Genomic DNA, 19,372 nt, shown 5'->3' with positions numbered 1-19,372 from the left:
ATATGCCCTTAACCTTCTGCCCATCCTGTAACGCTCCCTTCTCCAGTAAAAAATGTATGGTCCAACCCGAAACTGAATCAATGTGAATGTCATTTGCGATATTTGAAAAATAAACACTGAAGAGTAGAATTATCGAAATATCTGAGTGTCTTCCATTATATACGTTTGTTTTTATCATTTACTACTAAACAAGTGATTTTCTCATGAGCCAAGCTGGTAAATTCGGAAATATTTCAGATATATCGATATGTAATTATAATAATCGCAACGGTATATGTGATAAACTGGTGTAATATGAAGTTCATATAAACATTATGATCTTCAGATCGATATTGATATTCACAAGGAACGAAAATTTAATGTGAAAAAAAAACATTGTTCTAGTACAACACCGATAGTATAAAGATGCGATAATAAACTATGTAAAGGCGCATGCGCCTACATTTACGTGTACGTGCTAATATTTAAAATACGGTACAGAACATTTGTAATTTCAGTTCATTAACACTGTTTATCATTTCTCATAAACCACTGTACGTATCCACATACAATATTGTAGAGGATAATTCCACCGAAAACTTACCTGAACGGGTGTGCACAATAAAAACAACAATAAATTCTCTATGGAAACTCCGGGAAGTAAACAACATCTATTTACATCTGGGTGGTTCTTGTAATATAAGAAGAATCCCAAGTTTACTGATATCGTAGGAATACCAAATATCAGTGATATCAAAAATGACGTGCGCCATCTGAAACGCAAAGTCGTCGTGGCTTAGAATACGTGACGTGACATAACATAACATGAGTAATGTTTGAACACTTACTAATATTGAATAATAATAGTGAAATAAACACACTTAGAGGTATCTAAATTTAATCTTTTAAAAGCAAACCATTTTAATACCTCTCCAAGCATGTTGTAATGTTATTGTAATTCAAATGCATATGACAGCAGCGTACATGAGTACGTGTATACTGTAGTTGAACCACGATGGTTGGAACTTACTGATGCTGGACGATCATGTACGAGACGAACATAGCTCTGGACTCGATTATGTGTCAAATCGAAAGCAAGAATGCGAGAATATTCTAAGAACATCCTGAATAATACATTTACAGTATAGATTAAATCGCACCGCGTTCTGTTTGATATGGGACTATAGCGACGTATACAGCGTGTGTAAAATACTTGTTTGGTTAACATGAAATTCGAACACGCGTGACGACTGACATTATTTCTAGCCTTACGTGTTAATCACTCCCTTACGTCCACCTCGTAGTATGCCTTGTTTACGCCTGCTTAGATACATCATGGAAGGTAGTGGATATATATTGATATAATTATCATGGGTTTTGACAGTGGCGGATCCAGCAAAATGTATTGGGGGGTCAAAGCTTCGCTTAAAATTTACGGAGCGTACATCGCAGAGAAGCTATGCGTAATCCAGATCATATGAACGATTGCCTGGACTAAATAGCAGGGTAACTACAGGCAGTGGATTATAAAAACCAGGATAAAGAAAAATAATAATAAAACAAAATTTAATATTACTTCAACAGCATAATTAAGAATTATCACAAAACTGACACATTCTTCCTCAGAATGTTAATAAACAAATTAATAAATAATTATCACAATTATCACTGCCTGAAATCAAATAATTAATAACAAAATTAATAACATTATGACTTTTTAACATGATCACAAACATTATGATGTCACAGCTATTTTAACATGACCACAAATATAAACTGTGATATTATAGTTACTTATATTATACATGTTATATAATGGCTTTGAACAGGTTTTTAAAATAATAAATGTACAAGTAAATATATAAATAAAAAATAAATAAAAATAAAGTCAATAAATACACTTTCAAAATAAAACAAAAAATGCACTAATATAGTCATACTCATCTTCTACTTTAACATGAAAGTATTTGTAACAAAAATATAATGTTTTAGATGTCTCTTGAAAATCTATTTTAGCATGATTATACTGATAATAATTTATCATTTTTTTTTCGTCATGCGTTTGGGGGGCATGCCCTCTGGATCCGCCACTAGGTTTTGACAAGCAAAATGCTTCGATATATAAGTAATGAGAATTAACTAATATGCTATTATCTCTATTACTGCTTTAAATAGTTGTCATTAATATTTTTTTCAATGAGAACACATGTAAAAATATTTATAAGCGCTGTGATACGCGAATGAATACAGTAATTCTATTTATATGTCATTACATCCATACAGTTACATCAATGCCATTGCAACATTATAATTTGTCAGATTTTGAGAACTACTTTCTGTAAAAATGCATCGACTACGGCTATCAACATAATCATATTCATAGCAATTAAATGTATTTCCTAGAGCATAATTGAGCATAAAAAATAAGTATATTTTCTATTTTTAAACCAGTATTTTCTGTAAATATGTACAATATCGAATAGACTCACTTACTTTCTAATCTCTTCTGCATAATCTAGATTTGCAATTTTATTTTGTGGATCGTCAGGTGCAACTGACACTTCGAATCCCGCATCCTGCAAGTGACAAAAAAAGACTTTTAGAACATGATATATATATATATATATATATATATATATATATATATGTATCATATCATATATATATATATATCATCATATATATGTATCGGTCCACAACATGTTACCCCCGGGAGGACGTTATATCCAGAAGAAGCTGAATACGAGGAATGTATCAGACTTAAAACCCATCGCTCCAATCTATAATTAGGAAATATTTGTAACGTGATGAGGGAACTACCCTATTTTCGAATGGAATATGCTATACAAGTCCGAGAAAGTTTATTGTAAATGCAGTACACATGAATGTTGATGTTTCGGAAATTGTACCCATTGTTCTCAACAAATGTGCTTACTGCAATCGTGGCAGGTGAACCCTACACGCAAGATCATGGCACAAAAATTTATATAGACCAATAGTCAATGACCGACATCGTGTCCCAGATTGGTCAATGGTCAGTGTGACAAGCCTAGACTTCGTGACATCTTCTTAGCATGGTTATATCTTGTCAGTTGTTGATCTTTGATGTACCGTGATCTATGTAAAAGGCAATTTATGATAACAGAGATTTTTGATTTGAGAAACGTGGCCGTTGTTGAAAAATACATGTACATATGCTCAGTTTGGTGTGTGTGGGGGGGGGGGTGTTATTCGATACACTACCTCGACAATTTCAACGATATCCCGAGGTCCAATGGCATCAGCGTCATAGGCAACTTTAGCGCTGCTTGTTGCCAGGGCGACAGATGCATACTTAATGCCCGCTCTCTTCATCAGCGTGGTTTCTATGGCATGCACACATGACGAACACGTCATTCCACGCACCTATTAAATTACAATATGATATCGGATTAGTAGATGTCGCTTAAGTAGAAATTGAGTCAATTGTAATAAAAAAATAAAATCTTATTTTTCACATCTCAATCTCATATATAAATAAAAATATAACTAATTAAGACAATATACGTTGTATGTTCCCTTATTCCATATAAATTATCTTGACACTTGAATATTATCATGTGACAATCTCCAAACGCTTCAAAACCTAGTGCTTTGGAGTATTGACAATATATTTTCGAAGATTATCAAAAACTAAGTTATTAATGGCCACGATTTAATATGTTCGAAACTTAATGGCCATGTTTCCAGCTGTGTCACAGAAGCTGTACACATATTGCCTCTCAAAAATAAATATACATATATCGAACTCGGTATGCAAATGAGTGGAACGCGAACGTAAACTTGATTTATTCAATTCGCATAGTAAGTTTATTTTGTTCCTCGAGGGCTTAGAAACAATGAAAATCACGGCACTTGATTAATATTTCAAATTATTCTGAGTCATTCGTGAGATACCTTATAATAATTAAACATTTTTATGGCTTACAGTGAGATGGAGAACGGCACCGCCATCGTCTTTATTAATACCTTCAGACGTCTGCGTCATCGTGACGTCATTCACTTACTCTTTGCACTGTATGAAATATTTGGCAGTAGTGTGATTGTTGCCAGGACCACGCGACTTGATGTAACAGCAATACGTAACCCAGACACAGCGAGAACTTTGATAATCTTGAAATGAACAAATACAATTGATCAGATGTCCATATTGAATTATTACTTACATAAGTCATTCAGTTACAAAATAGAGGGGGGTGCTCAATTTTCAAAAGGAATTATTGGACGGTGTGTGTTTTGAGAGATGGCATATATTTCAAATTAAAGCACTGTGTGTACATTCAGTAAGAATAGGTCGCCATTAAATGAGCTAACGTTGAATTCTCATTGTGTGGTCTGCAGAAAACATCTCACTGGTCCCTGCATAATAAGAGTTTGGATTTATGCGCATACGCACATGCGACAAGAGTCTATGCATCAACTTCCAGAGTGTTTGAACGAAATTTGGCTCAGCTTTCGAAGTCCAATTCATGATACTACGTCCCAGTTGTAGGCAATTGACATTTTCTGCAGATATTAAGTTTCTAGATTACTCCCGGCGAATTACCTGAATCCATGCTATTTAAAATTTCCCCGGAGATTACCATAATCCAAGCTAATCTCTGCTAGCCAATCTATGCAGTAATGGAATTTCTGATTTGTGTTGTCATCACGTCTGACATCATGTGTGGGTGGGAATGCGTTATGCTAGTATTTTAGTCTGTGTATGCATTATGGAAATATGTAAAATATGGAATCAACTTGTGAAAAAACACGTTTAGTTGACTAAATATTTCAATTTTTCCTTAGGAATCACTTCGTAGTAGTAATAGTAACTCATTAAAAGCGTTTAATGGAACACAGGTAATTTTCAGATACTTAAGTGTTAATTTAAATTCGAAGATTTATTGTGGTGAAATTTAAAATCCATTTCAAAAAGGGTGAATTTCCATTATTTATCAGAGTGGCCTCGGGTTGTACATTAGGAAAATAGTTTTAAAATAAGCCACTATGACCCTTGCTACGTACATTCAGATTTCGGCCATCTGAACAAATCAATCCTTAAGCTACATGTAACTAGTGAGTTCTGATGTATTGACTGTAATATTTACGATGTCAATAATATTAAGGAAAGGGCGCGACGAAACAGTACTCGTGTTTCAGCTCGATTGTTGCGAGTCATTAGTAATATGAAAATTGAAAATAATAATCATTTGGTGACAATTCATCCGTGTTTTCAATCCAGTCGTAGGAAATGAACACATTCTACATGAAATCTATCAAAAGAGAGTAATTTATTTCGTGCTGACAGCTCATTAAACTTGTACAGTCAGTGCAGGCAGCGTGGGAGAAATCACTCACATTTTATGTGACATTTCGTTTTTATTTAGCTCCATGATTCTCTAACCCCTCCCACCCTCTGTCTCGAAACTCACATCAGTGCGCATTATGAATGAATTGTTTACATTGGTAATTAGGATTGAAATTCATTACGTGCCATGATATCAACATATATACTAAAGATAAAGAAAACAAAACACAAGGGGTGAATAATGTACATTATTTAAAAGTCGGGACACACAATTGCTGTCGCCATTGTCGTCAATATCCACCCCCCCCCCCCATTAATCTCTTTACAACAAGTGCGATAGGACGAAATACGTATAACCAACCTTGATTTAAACGGCACGTTGTTCACCTTGATTTGTCCGTGACAGGGGGACTATGAGTTGTCTACAAACACAGGTACGTATCTTACCATATGGCGTGCATGACGCGTTTAGACACGACTGTAATTCCAAGACTGACTGCAGAAAGTGTGTATGACGTGACGTCACCAAGTCGGATTATTGCAAATATCAGATAGTATACCCAAACGAAGTACGTTACAAGTGACCACGGTTACTAAAAAAGATAACCGTGAATTGACGAACTGACTGGCCTTGATGTTTATCGACGCCTTTAGTTCCGAGAGACGTTCGACAGTGCACGTATCCACCAACCCACGTCTTTCTTCGGATTTATCACGTGACCATATACTTCTATTACCCGAATCCACGATAATCTGTGTAGCTACTAGTCACTATCATTTGTAGTAATTGGGTTCCTGGGACCAATCCATCACCCCCGCGTCTAGTGATGTGTTAGATTACCCATTCGTTTCAGTTTTGACACGTGATAGCTATGTATATGAGCAAGTCGAAAGTTTTAGTGCATCACTAAAGTGCTGTGTTTAAGTCAAATATCATGTGATTGTGCAGGCCTTCTTGTTCTTGTATCCAGGCCATCGCATAATCATCCTCCGGAGGGCTTCGAATTATATTGTAAATATAAATGCTTTAAGAGAAACCACGATGTTTACGGTGTGTTCATGTATGGACGCAATTGTCATGTATAACAAGCTTATTAATCAAATTACTAGTTGTATCGTATATATTTATTTTTACGATAAATTTTAAATATCTATAATATTCGCATGCTTGCCACTTACAAATTATCTGTATATTACATTCTGTCATATTCGATTATCAATAATGATACAGTCACGATTTTGTTTAAATATCAATGAGCAACTATAAACTGTGTCTACATTCATATTTCGTGTGTATACAAATTGCACGTGTTAAAGCGCGGTGGTCGTCGCGCAGGGCGTGTTTGAATTTTATGTAAATAAACTATGTATTGTACACGCGTTGTATACGGCGCTATGAGTCCCATGTGGAACAGGAAGCGGCGCGACGACTACCGCCCTTTAATACACATTCCGATCAGGTGTGGTTTATCATAACCTAACATATGGTGCAATAAACTGCGCAGTCTCCATAGGTTTCATGTTACAGTTACGTACTATCGGCATTGTCACGTCGAACGATTACTATGATGTTATTTTGTATGGTGTTATTTCAGTTTGAACCGACGAGTAGACAAAAAACATGCAAATATTCAAAAACATCACAATGTTTCATCAAATCTCAGTGCAATATTAATCTTGGCTTCCATGTAATGTGTTTTGTCGTAGTCGACAGTTCAATAAACGAATTAATTTCCAATAATTACCAATGAGGGCGACATATACATTTTAATTATATTTATATGGAACGCTCTTCGTCCATGCATCATACGTACTATGTGATGTAACTCAAAACGAACGAGAATTGAATTTTATGTTCTATTATTCTTTGTTATCGTTGAAAAAAACATTATTATATTAATAAATGTACGTTTGATGGTGTCTGTGCAAGTGATCCATATCTTGCCATATTTCTATAATATACTATTTTAACCCTGTGTTAGATACTAGTTTAAAGTGGACATCCAGAATAGATAAAAAATGCGTTACTTTATTAAATAGAAACATTAATAGCTATTTGTATATTAAATTACAATGAACTGTACGGAACAATAACTTCAATTTACCATGAAAACAACAGTACAATAAAACCTCATTCTGTTCGGAAACAGTTTTTTACCGTGTAAAAATGTAAATTAACCTGTAGTTGCCTAAACTCAAACGCTAAATCAAGTTACGATAAGTCAACCGACGTGCGGCATGATGTGATAAACCATCTTTATATTAACGCACTTTCCTCTACGCTTGATTAAAAAAAATACTAATACTAGTAGCAGATTTTAAATTTGTACAAAAGTAAACCACACTTTTCAAATCACGTACGTTAGTCGCAGATGCGAGTTTATCACAAAACAGGTGATAGATTCTATATACCGTAGTGCCATAATCATTTCTTTGTCTCCTGGTGGAGAATATGGCCAGGATTTGGTTTCCGTAATCGCAGCTTTTTCCAGGGTAGGGTGATGCTCAACCCCCAACCTGGAGGATCAGTTGAACTTTATTTCGTCTACTCTCTACCCGTTGACCAATCCGGCTTGGTTAAACCTGTCATAGGATCTATCCCCCACCGACACAGCTCGTAGGGTCACCGAGAGGAGCAAGCCCCCCCCCCCCCACCACCACGGCAAGGTAACAGTTCAGATAGGAGTATACCGTAGTGTATTCTAATTTCTACATTTATTATGTTTTATACAAGCCATATTGCTATATTTGGCCTTTCCAAACAAAATTACTTCCACGTACGCAGTTCATCGTCCGCTCAATCTCCACAAATATGTGGAAGCATTTTGCTGAAACATTTACATTGAAATTTCAGGACGACAAACCATGAATGCGCCAACATTATTTTCAAAATATAAAATCAGCGGCGCTGCCACAGAGGGCGCTATCCACAAATTACGATCGACATACATTTAATTAATACGCAATGACTAAGAGAAGTAGTTCAAATCATAGTTTAAGAGTATTTGCCAGTATTGGTAAGATTTTTTTCTGTCATACACTTATTCCTCTTATACACAAGTTGAACTTTTTTCCCCCCAAAAAATTCATATCACAGAGTCATGAATATGCAAACTGAAACATGTTAAATGGAAATCAGTAAATGAACTCAACAATTTAATTGGTCCATATTGTAAATTATTTCCAAGTCTAAATTTAACGCTTACATAAATGACTGGGGTGCGTCTGTGGTCAAAATAAGTTCTATTTAAATGGTGTATGTGCGCTTTAATTGGAAACACTACCATTTTGTTATCACCTTATTTATTCATTGTTCTTCAATATAAAACAAACAAAAATAAAACACTTCAATCCAAAAATCTGCCACATTTAGGGTTGTTTATTGGACAGATTGTCTTTTTTATATTTGTCATCTTTAGACACTTTGGCTAATGTTCCAGCAACAATTCCACAAAGAATGATTAAACCAAGTCGTTTATTAGACTGAAATTTCTTCCAGCAGTCGTCACCATTATTAATGTCAAGCGTGGCTATCTGAGTCCCCAAGTGAGCCATTGTGAGGCCGACCGCAGCATAATACGGCAAAGTCTGTTCCGTCATAATCCCAGTGACTGTTAACCCTCCCACAAAGACAGAAGCAAACCCTGCCAACCATGGTTTGGTTTTCTCACCGAACAACAACGCCGTTGATTTTACACCAATCAAAACATCATCATCTTTGTCTTGATGTGCGTAAACCGTGTCATAAAAAAGAGTCCATGCAATACATGAAATATACAAAGGTAAAACAACGCTCCAATCACAGCTGCCGCGAATAGCAGCCCAACCCAACAAGGCTCCCCAGTTGAAAGTCAATCCCAGGAATGCCTGGGGCCAGAATGTGACTCGTTTCATTAATGGGTAAGATGCAACTAGAACCAGTGATGAAGCACCCAGCACTATGCTGTAGTTGTTTAACTGAAGGAGGATAGAGAGTCCAACTGACAGCTGCAATGCTAGGAATGCCAGAGCCTGGTACATGGAGACATCACCTGCTGCGATTGGTCTATCCTGAGTACGTGTAACAGCCTTATCGAAGTCTCTATCCCACATATCATTAATGGTACACCCAGCGCCTCGCATCACCCACGCACCTAACCCGAACAGTGCCAATGTGTAGAAATCTGGGAGACTTCCAGGTTGAGCGGCTAAGCTGATGCTCCACGTACACGGCAAGTAGAGCAACCACGTTCCAATCGGTTTATCAGCTCGCATTAATTTGAGATATGGTTGGATCGTTGAGGGCGCTGCATTCACAACATCAGCAGGTTTTAAACTGAGATGACGCGACTGAATGAAAGCGAATTTGTTATGATGCATTGTTTTACTCCATCTGAGTGTACGCATGTAACTATGTAGAAATACGCTTGCCTGATTTCTCTCATGATGGATTGGTAACAGATCCTGTCGGCGATGACTTTCAATACTATTAAACTGCAAAGAAGTAGGATTTACTGCTCCTAAAATTCCCCTTTGAAATGGGAGAACTCTCAAACTATTATGTAACTTCCACATATTTTTTTTTATTTAATTCTCAATACTTAGATGTGTTCATCATGGAAATCTGTAATCAGAAAAATAAATTACTTAAAGAATCTCTCAATACAGACAACACAATTTAAATTTGAGTAGAAAGAATTACAGAGATATGAAAACACAGCTTGAGATGCTGAAAGAAAATATGAAAGAAAATAAAAATACTGTCAAAGTTTAGGAATAATGGCTTTCCAGTGTACAGGTGGTATCGTTTGTTGTTTCTCAGGTTATGCACCACAAAAAAGGTCATTCATAAGAAAACATCTTGAGAAAAAATGATAAGACGAGATGAATAAAAAGAATATAGCTCCAAACATGTGTTTCGAATAGGTAATTGTAACTTGTCATCTTGAAACACAAGTTTATGCCAAAGTCTTATCCATGGTTGTGTTGAATTTTTAGTGAATCATTAAACTGCTCTTCTGCTATCACCTGTTGCTACCTGCCAAGTCACGTGTATTATGCAAGGGTCACCTGTATTCGGATGCAGAAAATCACTTGCATTTTATAAAAGTGAACAATATTTCAGTGAAATGTACAACTTCAAGTTTGCGATATTTAGTGAATCATGTCACCACCAATAATCACTGGATGAACAGAAGTCGAGTTGAGAGAAGCTGCATGTAATTTAGCATAGCCTTTTTGATAATTAGTGAATCATGTCACCACCAATAATCACTGGATGAACAGAAGTCGAGTTGAGAGAAGCTGCATGTAATTTAGCATAGCCTTTTTGATATTTAGTGAATCATGTCACCACCAATAATCACTGAATGAACAGAAGTCGAGTTGAGAGAAGCTGCCTGTAATTTAGCATAGCCTTTTTGATATTTAGTGAATCATGTCACCACCAATAATCACTGGATAAACAGAAGTTGAGTTGAGAGAAGCTGCCTGTAATTTAGCATAGCCTTTTTGATATTTAGTGAATCATGTCACCACCAATAATCACTGGATAAACAGAAGTTGAGTTGAGAGAAGCTGCCTGTAATTTAGCATAGCCTTTTTGATATTTAGTGAATCATGTCACCACCAATAATCACTGGATAAACAGAAGTCGAGTTGAGAGAAGCTGCCTGTAATTTAGCATAGCCTTTTTGATATTTAGTGAATCATGTCACCACCAATAATCACTGGATAAACAGAAGTCGAGTTGAGAGAAGCTGCATTTAATTTAGCATAGCCTTTTTGATATTTAGTGAATCATGTCACCACCAATAATCACTGGATAAACAGAAGTCGAGTTGAGAGAAGCTGCATTTAATTTAGCATAGCCTTTTTGATATTTAGTGAATCATGTCACCACCAATAATCACTGGATAAACAGAAGTCGAGTTGAGAGAAGCTGCATTTAATTTAGCATAGCCTTTTTGATATTTAGTGAATCATGTCACCACCAATAATCACTGGATAAACAGAAGTCGAGTTGAGAGAAGCTGCCTGTAATTTAGCATAGCCTTTTTGATATTTAGTGAATCATGTCACCACCAATAATCACTGGATAAACAGAAGTCGAGTTGAGAGAAGCTGCATTTAATTTAGCATAGCCTTTTTGATATTTAGTGAATCATGTCACCACCAATAATCACTGGATGAACAGAAGTCGAGTTGAGAGAAGCTGCCTGTAATTTAGCATAGCCTTTTTGATATTTAGTGAATCATGTCACCACCAATAATCACTGGATAAACAGAAGTCGAGTTGAGAGAAGCTGCCTGTAATTTAGCATAGCCTTTTTGATATTTAGTGAATCATGTCACCACCAATAATCACTGGATAAACAGAAGTCGAGTTGAGAGAAGCTGCCTGTAATTTAGCATAGCCTTTTTGATATTTAGTGAATCATGTCACCACCAATAATCACTGGATAAACAGAAGTCGAGTTGAGAGAAGCTGCCTGTAATTTAGCATAGCCTTTTTGATATTTAGTGAATCATGTCACCACCAATAATCACTGGATAAACAGAAGTCGAGTTGAGAGAAGCTGCCTGTAATTTAGCATAGCCTTTTTGATATTTAGTGAATCATGTCACCACCAATAATCACTGGATAAACAGAAGTCGAGTTGAGAGAAGCTGCCTGTAATTTAGCATAGCCTTTTTGATATTTAGTGAATCATGTCACCACCAATAATCACTGGATAAACAGAAGTCGAGTTGAGAGAAGCTGCCTGTAATTTAGCATAGCCTTTTTGATATTTAGTGAATCATGTCACCACCAATAATCACTGGATAAACAGAAGTTGAGTTGAGAGAAGCTGCCTGTAATTTAGCATAGCCTTTTTGATATTTAGTGAATCATGTCACCACCAATAATCACTGGATAAACAGAAGTCGAGTTGAGAGAAGCTGCCTGTAATTTAGCATAGCCTTTTTGATATTTAGTGAATCATGTCACCACCAATAATCACTGGATAAACAGAAGTCGAGTTGAGAGAAGCTGCCTGTAATTTAGCATAGCCTTTTTGATATTTAGTGAATCATGTCACCACCAATAATCACTGGATAAACAGAAGTTGAGTTGAGAGAAGCTGCCTGTAATTTAGCATAGCCTTTTTGATATTTAGTGAATCATGTCACCACCAATAATCACTGGATAAACAGAAGTCGAGTTGAGAGAAGCTGCCTGTAATTTAGCATAGCCTTTTTGATATTTAGTGAATCATGTCACCACCAATAATCACTGGATAAACAGAAGTCGAGTTGAGAGAAGCTGCATTTAATTTAGCATAGCCTTTTTGATATTTAGTGAATCATGTCACCACCAATAATCACTGGATAAACAGAAGTCGAGTTGAGAGAAGCTGCATTTAATTTAGCATAGCCTTTTTGATATTTAGTGAATCATGTCACCACCAATAATCACTGAATGAACAGAAGTCGAGTTGAGAGAAGCTGCCTGTAATTTAGCATAGCCTTTTTGATATTTAGTGAATCATGTCACCACCAATAATCACTGGATAAACAGAAGTTGAGTTGAGAGAAGCTGCCTGTAATTTAGCATAGCCTTTTTGATATTTAGTGAATCATGTCACCACCAATAATCACTGGATAAACAGAAGTCGAGTTGAGAGAAGCTGCCTGTAATTTAGCATAGCCTTTTTGATATTTAGTGAATCATGTCACCACCAATAATCACTGGATAAACAGAAGTCGAGTTGAGAGAAGCTGCCTGTAATTTAGCATAGCCTTTTTGATATTTAGTGAATCATGTCACCACCAATAATCACTGGATAAACAGAAGTTGAGTTGAGAGAAGCTGCCTGTAATTTAGCATAGCCTTTTTGATATTTAGTGAATCATGTCACCACCAATAATCACTGGATAAACAGAAGTCGAGTTGAGAGAAGCTGCATTTAATTTAGCATAGCCTTTTTGATATTTAGTGAATCATGTCACCACCAATAATCACTGGATAAACAGAAGTCGAGTTGAGAGAAGCTGCCTGTAATTTAGCATAGCCTTTTTGATATTTAGTGAATCATGTCACCACCAATAATCACTGGATAAACAGAAGTCGAGTTGAGAGAAGCTGCATGTAATTTAGCATAGCCTTTTTGATATTTAGTGAATCATGTCACCACCAATAATCACTGGATAAACAGAAGTTGAGTTGAGAGAAGCTGCATTTAATTTAGCATAGCCTTTTTGATATTTAGTGAATCATGTCACCACCAATAATCACTGGATAAACAGAAGTCGAGTTGAGAGAAGCTGCATTTAATTTAGCATAGCCTTTTTGATATTTAGTGAATCATGTCACCACCAATAATCACTGGATAAACAGAAGTCGAGTTGAGAGAAGCTGCCTGTAATTTAGCATAGCCTTTTTGATATTTAGTGAATCATGTCACCACCAATAATCACTGGATAAACAGAAGTCGAGTTGAGAGAAGCTGCCTGTAATTTAGCATAGCCTTTTTGATATTTAGTGAATCATGTCACCACCAATAATCACTGGATAAACAGAAGTTGAGTTGAGAGAAGCTGCCTGTAATTTAGCATAGCCTTTTTGATATTTAGTGAATCATGTCACCACCAATAATCACTGGATAAACAGAAGTCGAGTTGAGAGAAGCTGCCTGTAATTTAGCATAGCCTTTTTGATATTTAGTGAATCATGTCACCACCAATAATCACTGGATAAACAGAAGTCGAGTTGAGAGAAGCTGCATTTAATTTAGCATAGCCTTTTTGATATTTAGTGAATCATGTCACCACCAATAATCACTGGATAAACAGAAGTCGAGTTGAGAGAAGCTGCATTTAATTTAGCATAGCCTTTTTGATATTTAGTGAATCATGTCACCACCAATAATCACTGGATAAACAGAAGTCGAGTTGAGAGAAGCTGCATTTAATTTAGCATAGCCTTTTTGATATTTAGTGAATCATGTCACCACCAATAATCACTGGATAAACAGAAGTCGAGTTGAGAGAAGCTGAATGTAATTTAGCATAGCCTTTTTGATATTTAGTGAATCATGTCACCACCAATAATCACTGGATAAACAGAAGTTGAGTTGAGAGAAGCTGAATGTAATTTAGCATAGCCTTTTTGATATTTAGTGAATCATGTCACCACCAATAATCACTGGATAAACAGAAGTCGAGTTGAGAGAAGCTGCATTTAATTTAGCATAGCCTTTTTGATATTTAGTGAATCATGTCACCACCAATAATCACTGGATAAACAGAAGTCGAGTTGAGAGAAGCTGCCTGTAATTTAGCATAGCCTTTTTGATATTTAGTGAATCATGTCACCACCAATAATCACTGGATAAACAGAAGTCGAGTTGAGAGAAGCTGCCTGTAATTTAGCATAGCCATTTTGATATTTAGTGAATCATGTCACCACCAATAATCACTGGATAAACAGAAGTCGAGTTGAGAGAAGCTGCCTGTAATTTAGCATAGCCTTTTTGATATTTAGTGAATCATGTCACCACCAATAATCACTGGATAAACAGAAGTCGAGTTGAGAGAAGCTGAATGTAATTTAGCATAGCCTTTTTGATATTTAGTGAATCATGTCACCACCAATAATCACTGGATAAACAGAAGTCGAGTTGAGAGAAGCTGCCTGTAATTTAGCATAGCCTTTTTGATATTTAGTGAATCATGTCACCACCAATAATCACTGGATAAACAGAAGTCGAGTTGAGAGAAGCTGAATGTAATTTAGCATAGCCTTTTTGATATTTAGTGAATCATGTCACCACCAATAATCACTGGATAAACAGAAGTCGAGTTGAGAGAAGCTGCATTTAATTTAGCATAGCCTTTTTGATATTTAGTGAATCATGTCACCACCAATAATCACTGGATAAACAGAAGTCGAGTTGAGAGAAGCTGAATGTAATTTAGCATAGCCTTTTTGATATTTAGTGAATCATGTCACCACCAATAATCACTGGATAAACAGAAGTCGAGTTGAGAGAAGCTGAATGTAATTTAGCATAGCCTTTTTGATATTTAGTGAATCATGTCACCACCAATAATCACTGGATAAACAGAAGTCGAGTTGAGAGAAGCTGAATGTAATTTAGCATAGCCTTTTTGATATTTAGTGAATCATGTCACCACCAATAATCACTGGATGAACAGAAGTCGAGTTGAGAGAAGCTGCCTGTAATTTAGCATAGCCTTTTTGATATTTAGTGAATCATGTCACCACCAATAATCACTGGATAAACAGAAGTCGAGTTGAGAGAAGCTGCCTGTAATTTAGCATAGCCTTTTTGATATTTAGTGAATCATGTCACCACCAATAATCACTGGATAAACAGAAGTCGAGTTGAGAGAAGCTGCATTTAATTTAGCATAGCCTTTTTGATATTTAGTGAATCATGTCACCACCAATAATCACTGGATAAACAGAAGTCGAGTTGAGAGAAGCTGCCTGTAATTTAGCATAGCCTTTTTGATATTTAGTGAATCATGTCACCACCAATAATCACTGGATAAACAGAAGTCGAGTTGAGAGAAGCTGCCTGTAATTTAGCATAGCCTTTTTGATATTTAGTGAATCATGTCACCACCAATAATCACTGGATAAACAGAAGTCGAGTTGAGAGAAGCTGCCTGTAATTTAGCATAGCCTTTTTGATATTTAGTGAATCATGTCACCACCAATAATCACTGGATAAACAGAAGTCGAGTTGAGAGAAGCTGCCTGTAATTTAGCATAGCCTTTTTGATATTTAGTGAATCATGTCACCACCAATAATCACTGGATAAACAGAAGTCGAGTTGAGAGAAGCTGCCTGTAATTTAGCATAGCCTTTTTGATATTTAGTGAATCATGTCACCACCAATAATCACTGGATAAACAGAAGTTGAGTTGAGAGAAGCTGCCTGTAATTTAGCATAGCCTTTTTGATATTTAGTGAATCATGTCACCACCAATAATCACTGGATAAACAGAAGTCGAGTTGAGAGAAGCTGCCTGTAATTTAGCATAGCCTTTTTGATATTTAGTGAATCATGTCACCACCAATAATCACTGGATAAACAGAAGTTGAGTTGAGAGAAGCTGCATTTAATTTAGCATAGCCTTTTTGATATTTAGTGAATCATGTCACCACCAATAATCACTGGATAAACAGAAGTCGAGTTGAGAGAAGCTGCCTGTAATTTAGCATAGCCTTTTTGATATTTAGTGAATCATGTCACCACCAATAATCACTGGATAAACAGAAGTCGAGTTGAGAGAAGCTGAATGTAATTTAGCATAGCCTTTTTGATATTTAGTGAATCATGTCACCACCAATAATCACTGGATAAACAGAAGTCGAGTTGAGAGAAGCTGCCTGTAATTTAGCATAGCCTTTTTGATATTTAGTGAATCATGTCACCACCAATAATCACTGGATAAACAGAAGTCGAGTTGAGAGAAGCTGAATGTAATTTAGCATAGCCTTTTTGATATTTAGTGAATCATGTCACCACCAATAATCACTGGATAAACAGAAGTCGAGTTGAGAGAAGCTGAATGTAATTTAGCATAGCCTTTTTGATATTTAGTGAATCATGTCACCACCAATAATCACTGGATAAACAGAAGTCGAGTTGAGAGAAGCTGAATGTAATTTAGCATAGCCTTTTTGATATTTAGTGAATCATGTCACCACCAATAATCACTGGATGAACAGAAGTCGAGTTGAGAGAAGCTGCCTGTAATTTAGCATAGCCTTTTTGATATTTAGTGAATCATGTCACCACCAATAATCACTGGATAAACAGAAGTCGAGTTGAGAGAAGCTGCCTGTAATTTAGCATAGCCTTTTTGATATTTAGTGAATCATGTCACCACCAATAATCACTGGATAAACAGAAGTCGAGTTGAGAGAAGCTGCCTGTAATTTAGCATAGCCTTTTTATGATAGTTGCTAAACGATGTCTTGTTAAAATGTTGCTAAATATAGTATGCAAATTTGTCATTGTTCCTGTATTATTAGATGCTAATTTGAATAACTCGTATTAAATAGCTTGTATTTAAGTTTATTGGTTTGTTTTTCTTTTATAAACACCACCTGAAAAGTGGGCATGAATATGGTGCAAAGCTGTGGAGAAAATTGTTTTGTAGGGTCTTGTGATCATGTTATTTTTGTACATAGAAAATATTCGAGGTGAGTGAGCACATTGAAATTGCTCATAAGGGGTCGATCATTTGAAATTAAGAAGAAATGAGAATATTATTTTTGAAAATTTGACACCGAGAAAAAAAACGCACGCACAGTGTTGCAGGAGAAACATGTACATTGGTCACACCCCCATGATTTCCAATGCCTATCTCCTAACGACCATTCGTTCAATTGATGATCAATTTTTATTCCATATGAAGCAGACATTGCTGGAAAGATTTTCAATGTACCTCTAATCCTAACTCTAACCCGAACCCTACCCTCGCCCCTCAAATTAATTGTATATGTCCCTCTTGAGGACACATATACTAGAGGCGCATATACAACTGATTTGAGGTGGGCTGGAAAGTTAGGGTGAGGGGTGAGGGTACATTGACAAATATTTCACAACAGAAAGACGTGTTTTTGGTGGTAGCCACCTAGCTGCGGTTCCATAGCTCTTTGGTGGGACCTACAATCAAATTTTGCCCTAACAATTTCATTTGGAAGTCTTTTTTTTAATTTTGTTGTTGTACGTCGAACATATGAGCCAGCCAGAGTCAGTCACGTAAATAATACGGTCGGCAACACAGGGCTATGATTCCACGGGGGACGGTCAATTCGTCCCAAATCACATTCGTCCCACAAGTCGATTCGTTTCAAGTCGATTCGTCCCACAAGTTAATTCGTCCCAAAGTCAATTCGTCCCACAAGTTGATATACAAATACACCGTACACGCAACGTGGAGTTATTAGTTAGCGTGTCAGTAACAGTTGGCATAGAAATTGACCCTGCTCAAGATCGTAATAATAATAATAATTTAATAATAATTGTTTTTATTAGCCTTTGAAACGGCATAAAAAGTAACATACAATTTCCATAGGTGGGTGAGAAAGTTTCGGATTTCGTTTGATGTATTATTTCCCAAATCCTTATTGATTGCCCATAAAGCATCACTGAAGAGAAAATTAAATTTGAAATTAATTCCTCCTGAGAAAAATCTATGAACAATAGTTGGTTCTCCACCACTTTCCACTATTGTATTGGTCAGTGCTGAATAGAATTCACTTCTCAAGTGGTTAGTTGATTTGCAAAGAAATAAAAAGTGAGAAACATCCTCCTTTCCATCATTGCAAAGCTTACATACCCCATCACCTTTATAATTTTCCCATCCTGTTTTATTCCCTTCCAAGTCTATTGCGTTTGACCTCACCTTACAGAGGAGTGAGATGCCATGATGATCAAGGGGATCTTTTATATAATTTTCCTTTTTGTTGTTGTGTTTAATTCAAGCATAGTGCTTTAGGGATTTCATGTCTTGAATAGTTTCAAAATGTTTCAACAAAACGCTTTATTTTATTTTCTTCACTAATTTTATAGAAACTTTTAATCCAACTAATATTCTGTGGTCCTTTTAGGCCATAAACATGATCCATACCATTTACGCTGACCAAAAATTAAAAAAAAATGGACGCATCGACTTGTGGGACGAATGTGTTGGAACGAATGTGAATTGGGACGAATTGACTGTGAATCGATTCCACAGCTAGTAGCCACCCACACAGTGACGACACGCACTTTGTAATGTACATGATGCGGGTGAGTACGGACCAAAAAAGTACAGTCCTGTACTTCCGACTCATCTTTTGTTTTGTACGTGTTACGTTAACAAGTCTACTGCCAATGAACTAGAAACAGATCACGGCCCATATAAGAGAAAAAATAATAATAGAAATACTCACGCAAGCGTGTAAAACCATCCAGTCGTGAGGGCGCAGCCATCTTAGATAATTTTATTTCGAATCGGTCATAGGTCAAATGCAGTCACATGACTTAATGGTAAATGACAGATTCCTTCAAGAAAAT

At 36.2% G+C, this 19,372-nt stretch overlaps 2 protein-coding genes across 2 annotated transcripts in view; both read right to left on the bottom strand.

Moving 5' to 3' along the window:
- LOC102806103 (copper-transporting ATPase 1-like) overlaps positions 1-19,372 on the bottom strand; it is a 44,024-nt gene that overhangs the window by 9,045 nt on the left and 15,607 nt on the right. The window contains exons 3-6 of the mRNA XM_085497948.1: positions 3,947-4,131; positions 3,223-3,384; positions 2,473-2,555; positions 584-752 (exon numbers count right to left, since the gene is read on the bottom strand). Coding sequence (XP_085354074.1) covers positions 584-752; positions 2,473-2,555; positions 3,223-3,384; positions 3,947-4,006 — 474 coding nt within the window. The 5' untranslated portion in view covers positions 4,007-4,131. The remainder of the gene's footprint in view (positions 1-583; positions 753-2,472; positions 2,556-3,222; positions 3,385-3,946; positions 4,132-19,372) is intronic.
- Positions 8,595-19,347, bottom strand: LOC100378680 (4-hydroxybenzoate polyprenyltransferase, mitochondrial-like). The gene is made up of 2 exons (XM_002737900.3): positions 19,249-19,347; positions 8,595-9,911 (listed from the first exon to the last, which is right to left on the bottom strand). The coding sequence occupies exon 2, from the start codon at positions 9,860-9,862 to the stop codon at positions 8,678-8,680; it is 1,185 nt and encodes a 394-aa protein (XP_002737946.1). The 5' UTR covers positions 9,863-9,911; positions 19,249-19,347; the 3' UTR covers positions 8,595-8,677.

Source organism: Saccoglossus kowalevskii, chromosome 4 (assembly GCF_978046115.1).
Source record: "Saccoglossus kowalevskii chromosome 4, keSacKowa6.1, whole genome shotgun sequence".
Lineage (NCBI taxonomy): Eukaryota > Metazoa > Hemichordata > Enteropneusta > Harrimaniidae > Saccoglossus > Saccoglossus kowalevskii.
The sequence above is the reverse complement of the archived record's forward strand: the minus strand, read 5'-3'. Positions and strand labels throughout refer to the sequence as shown.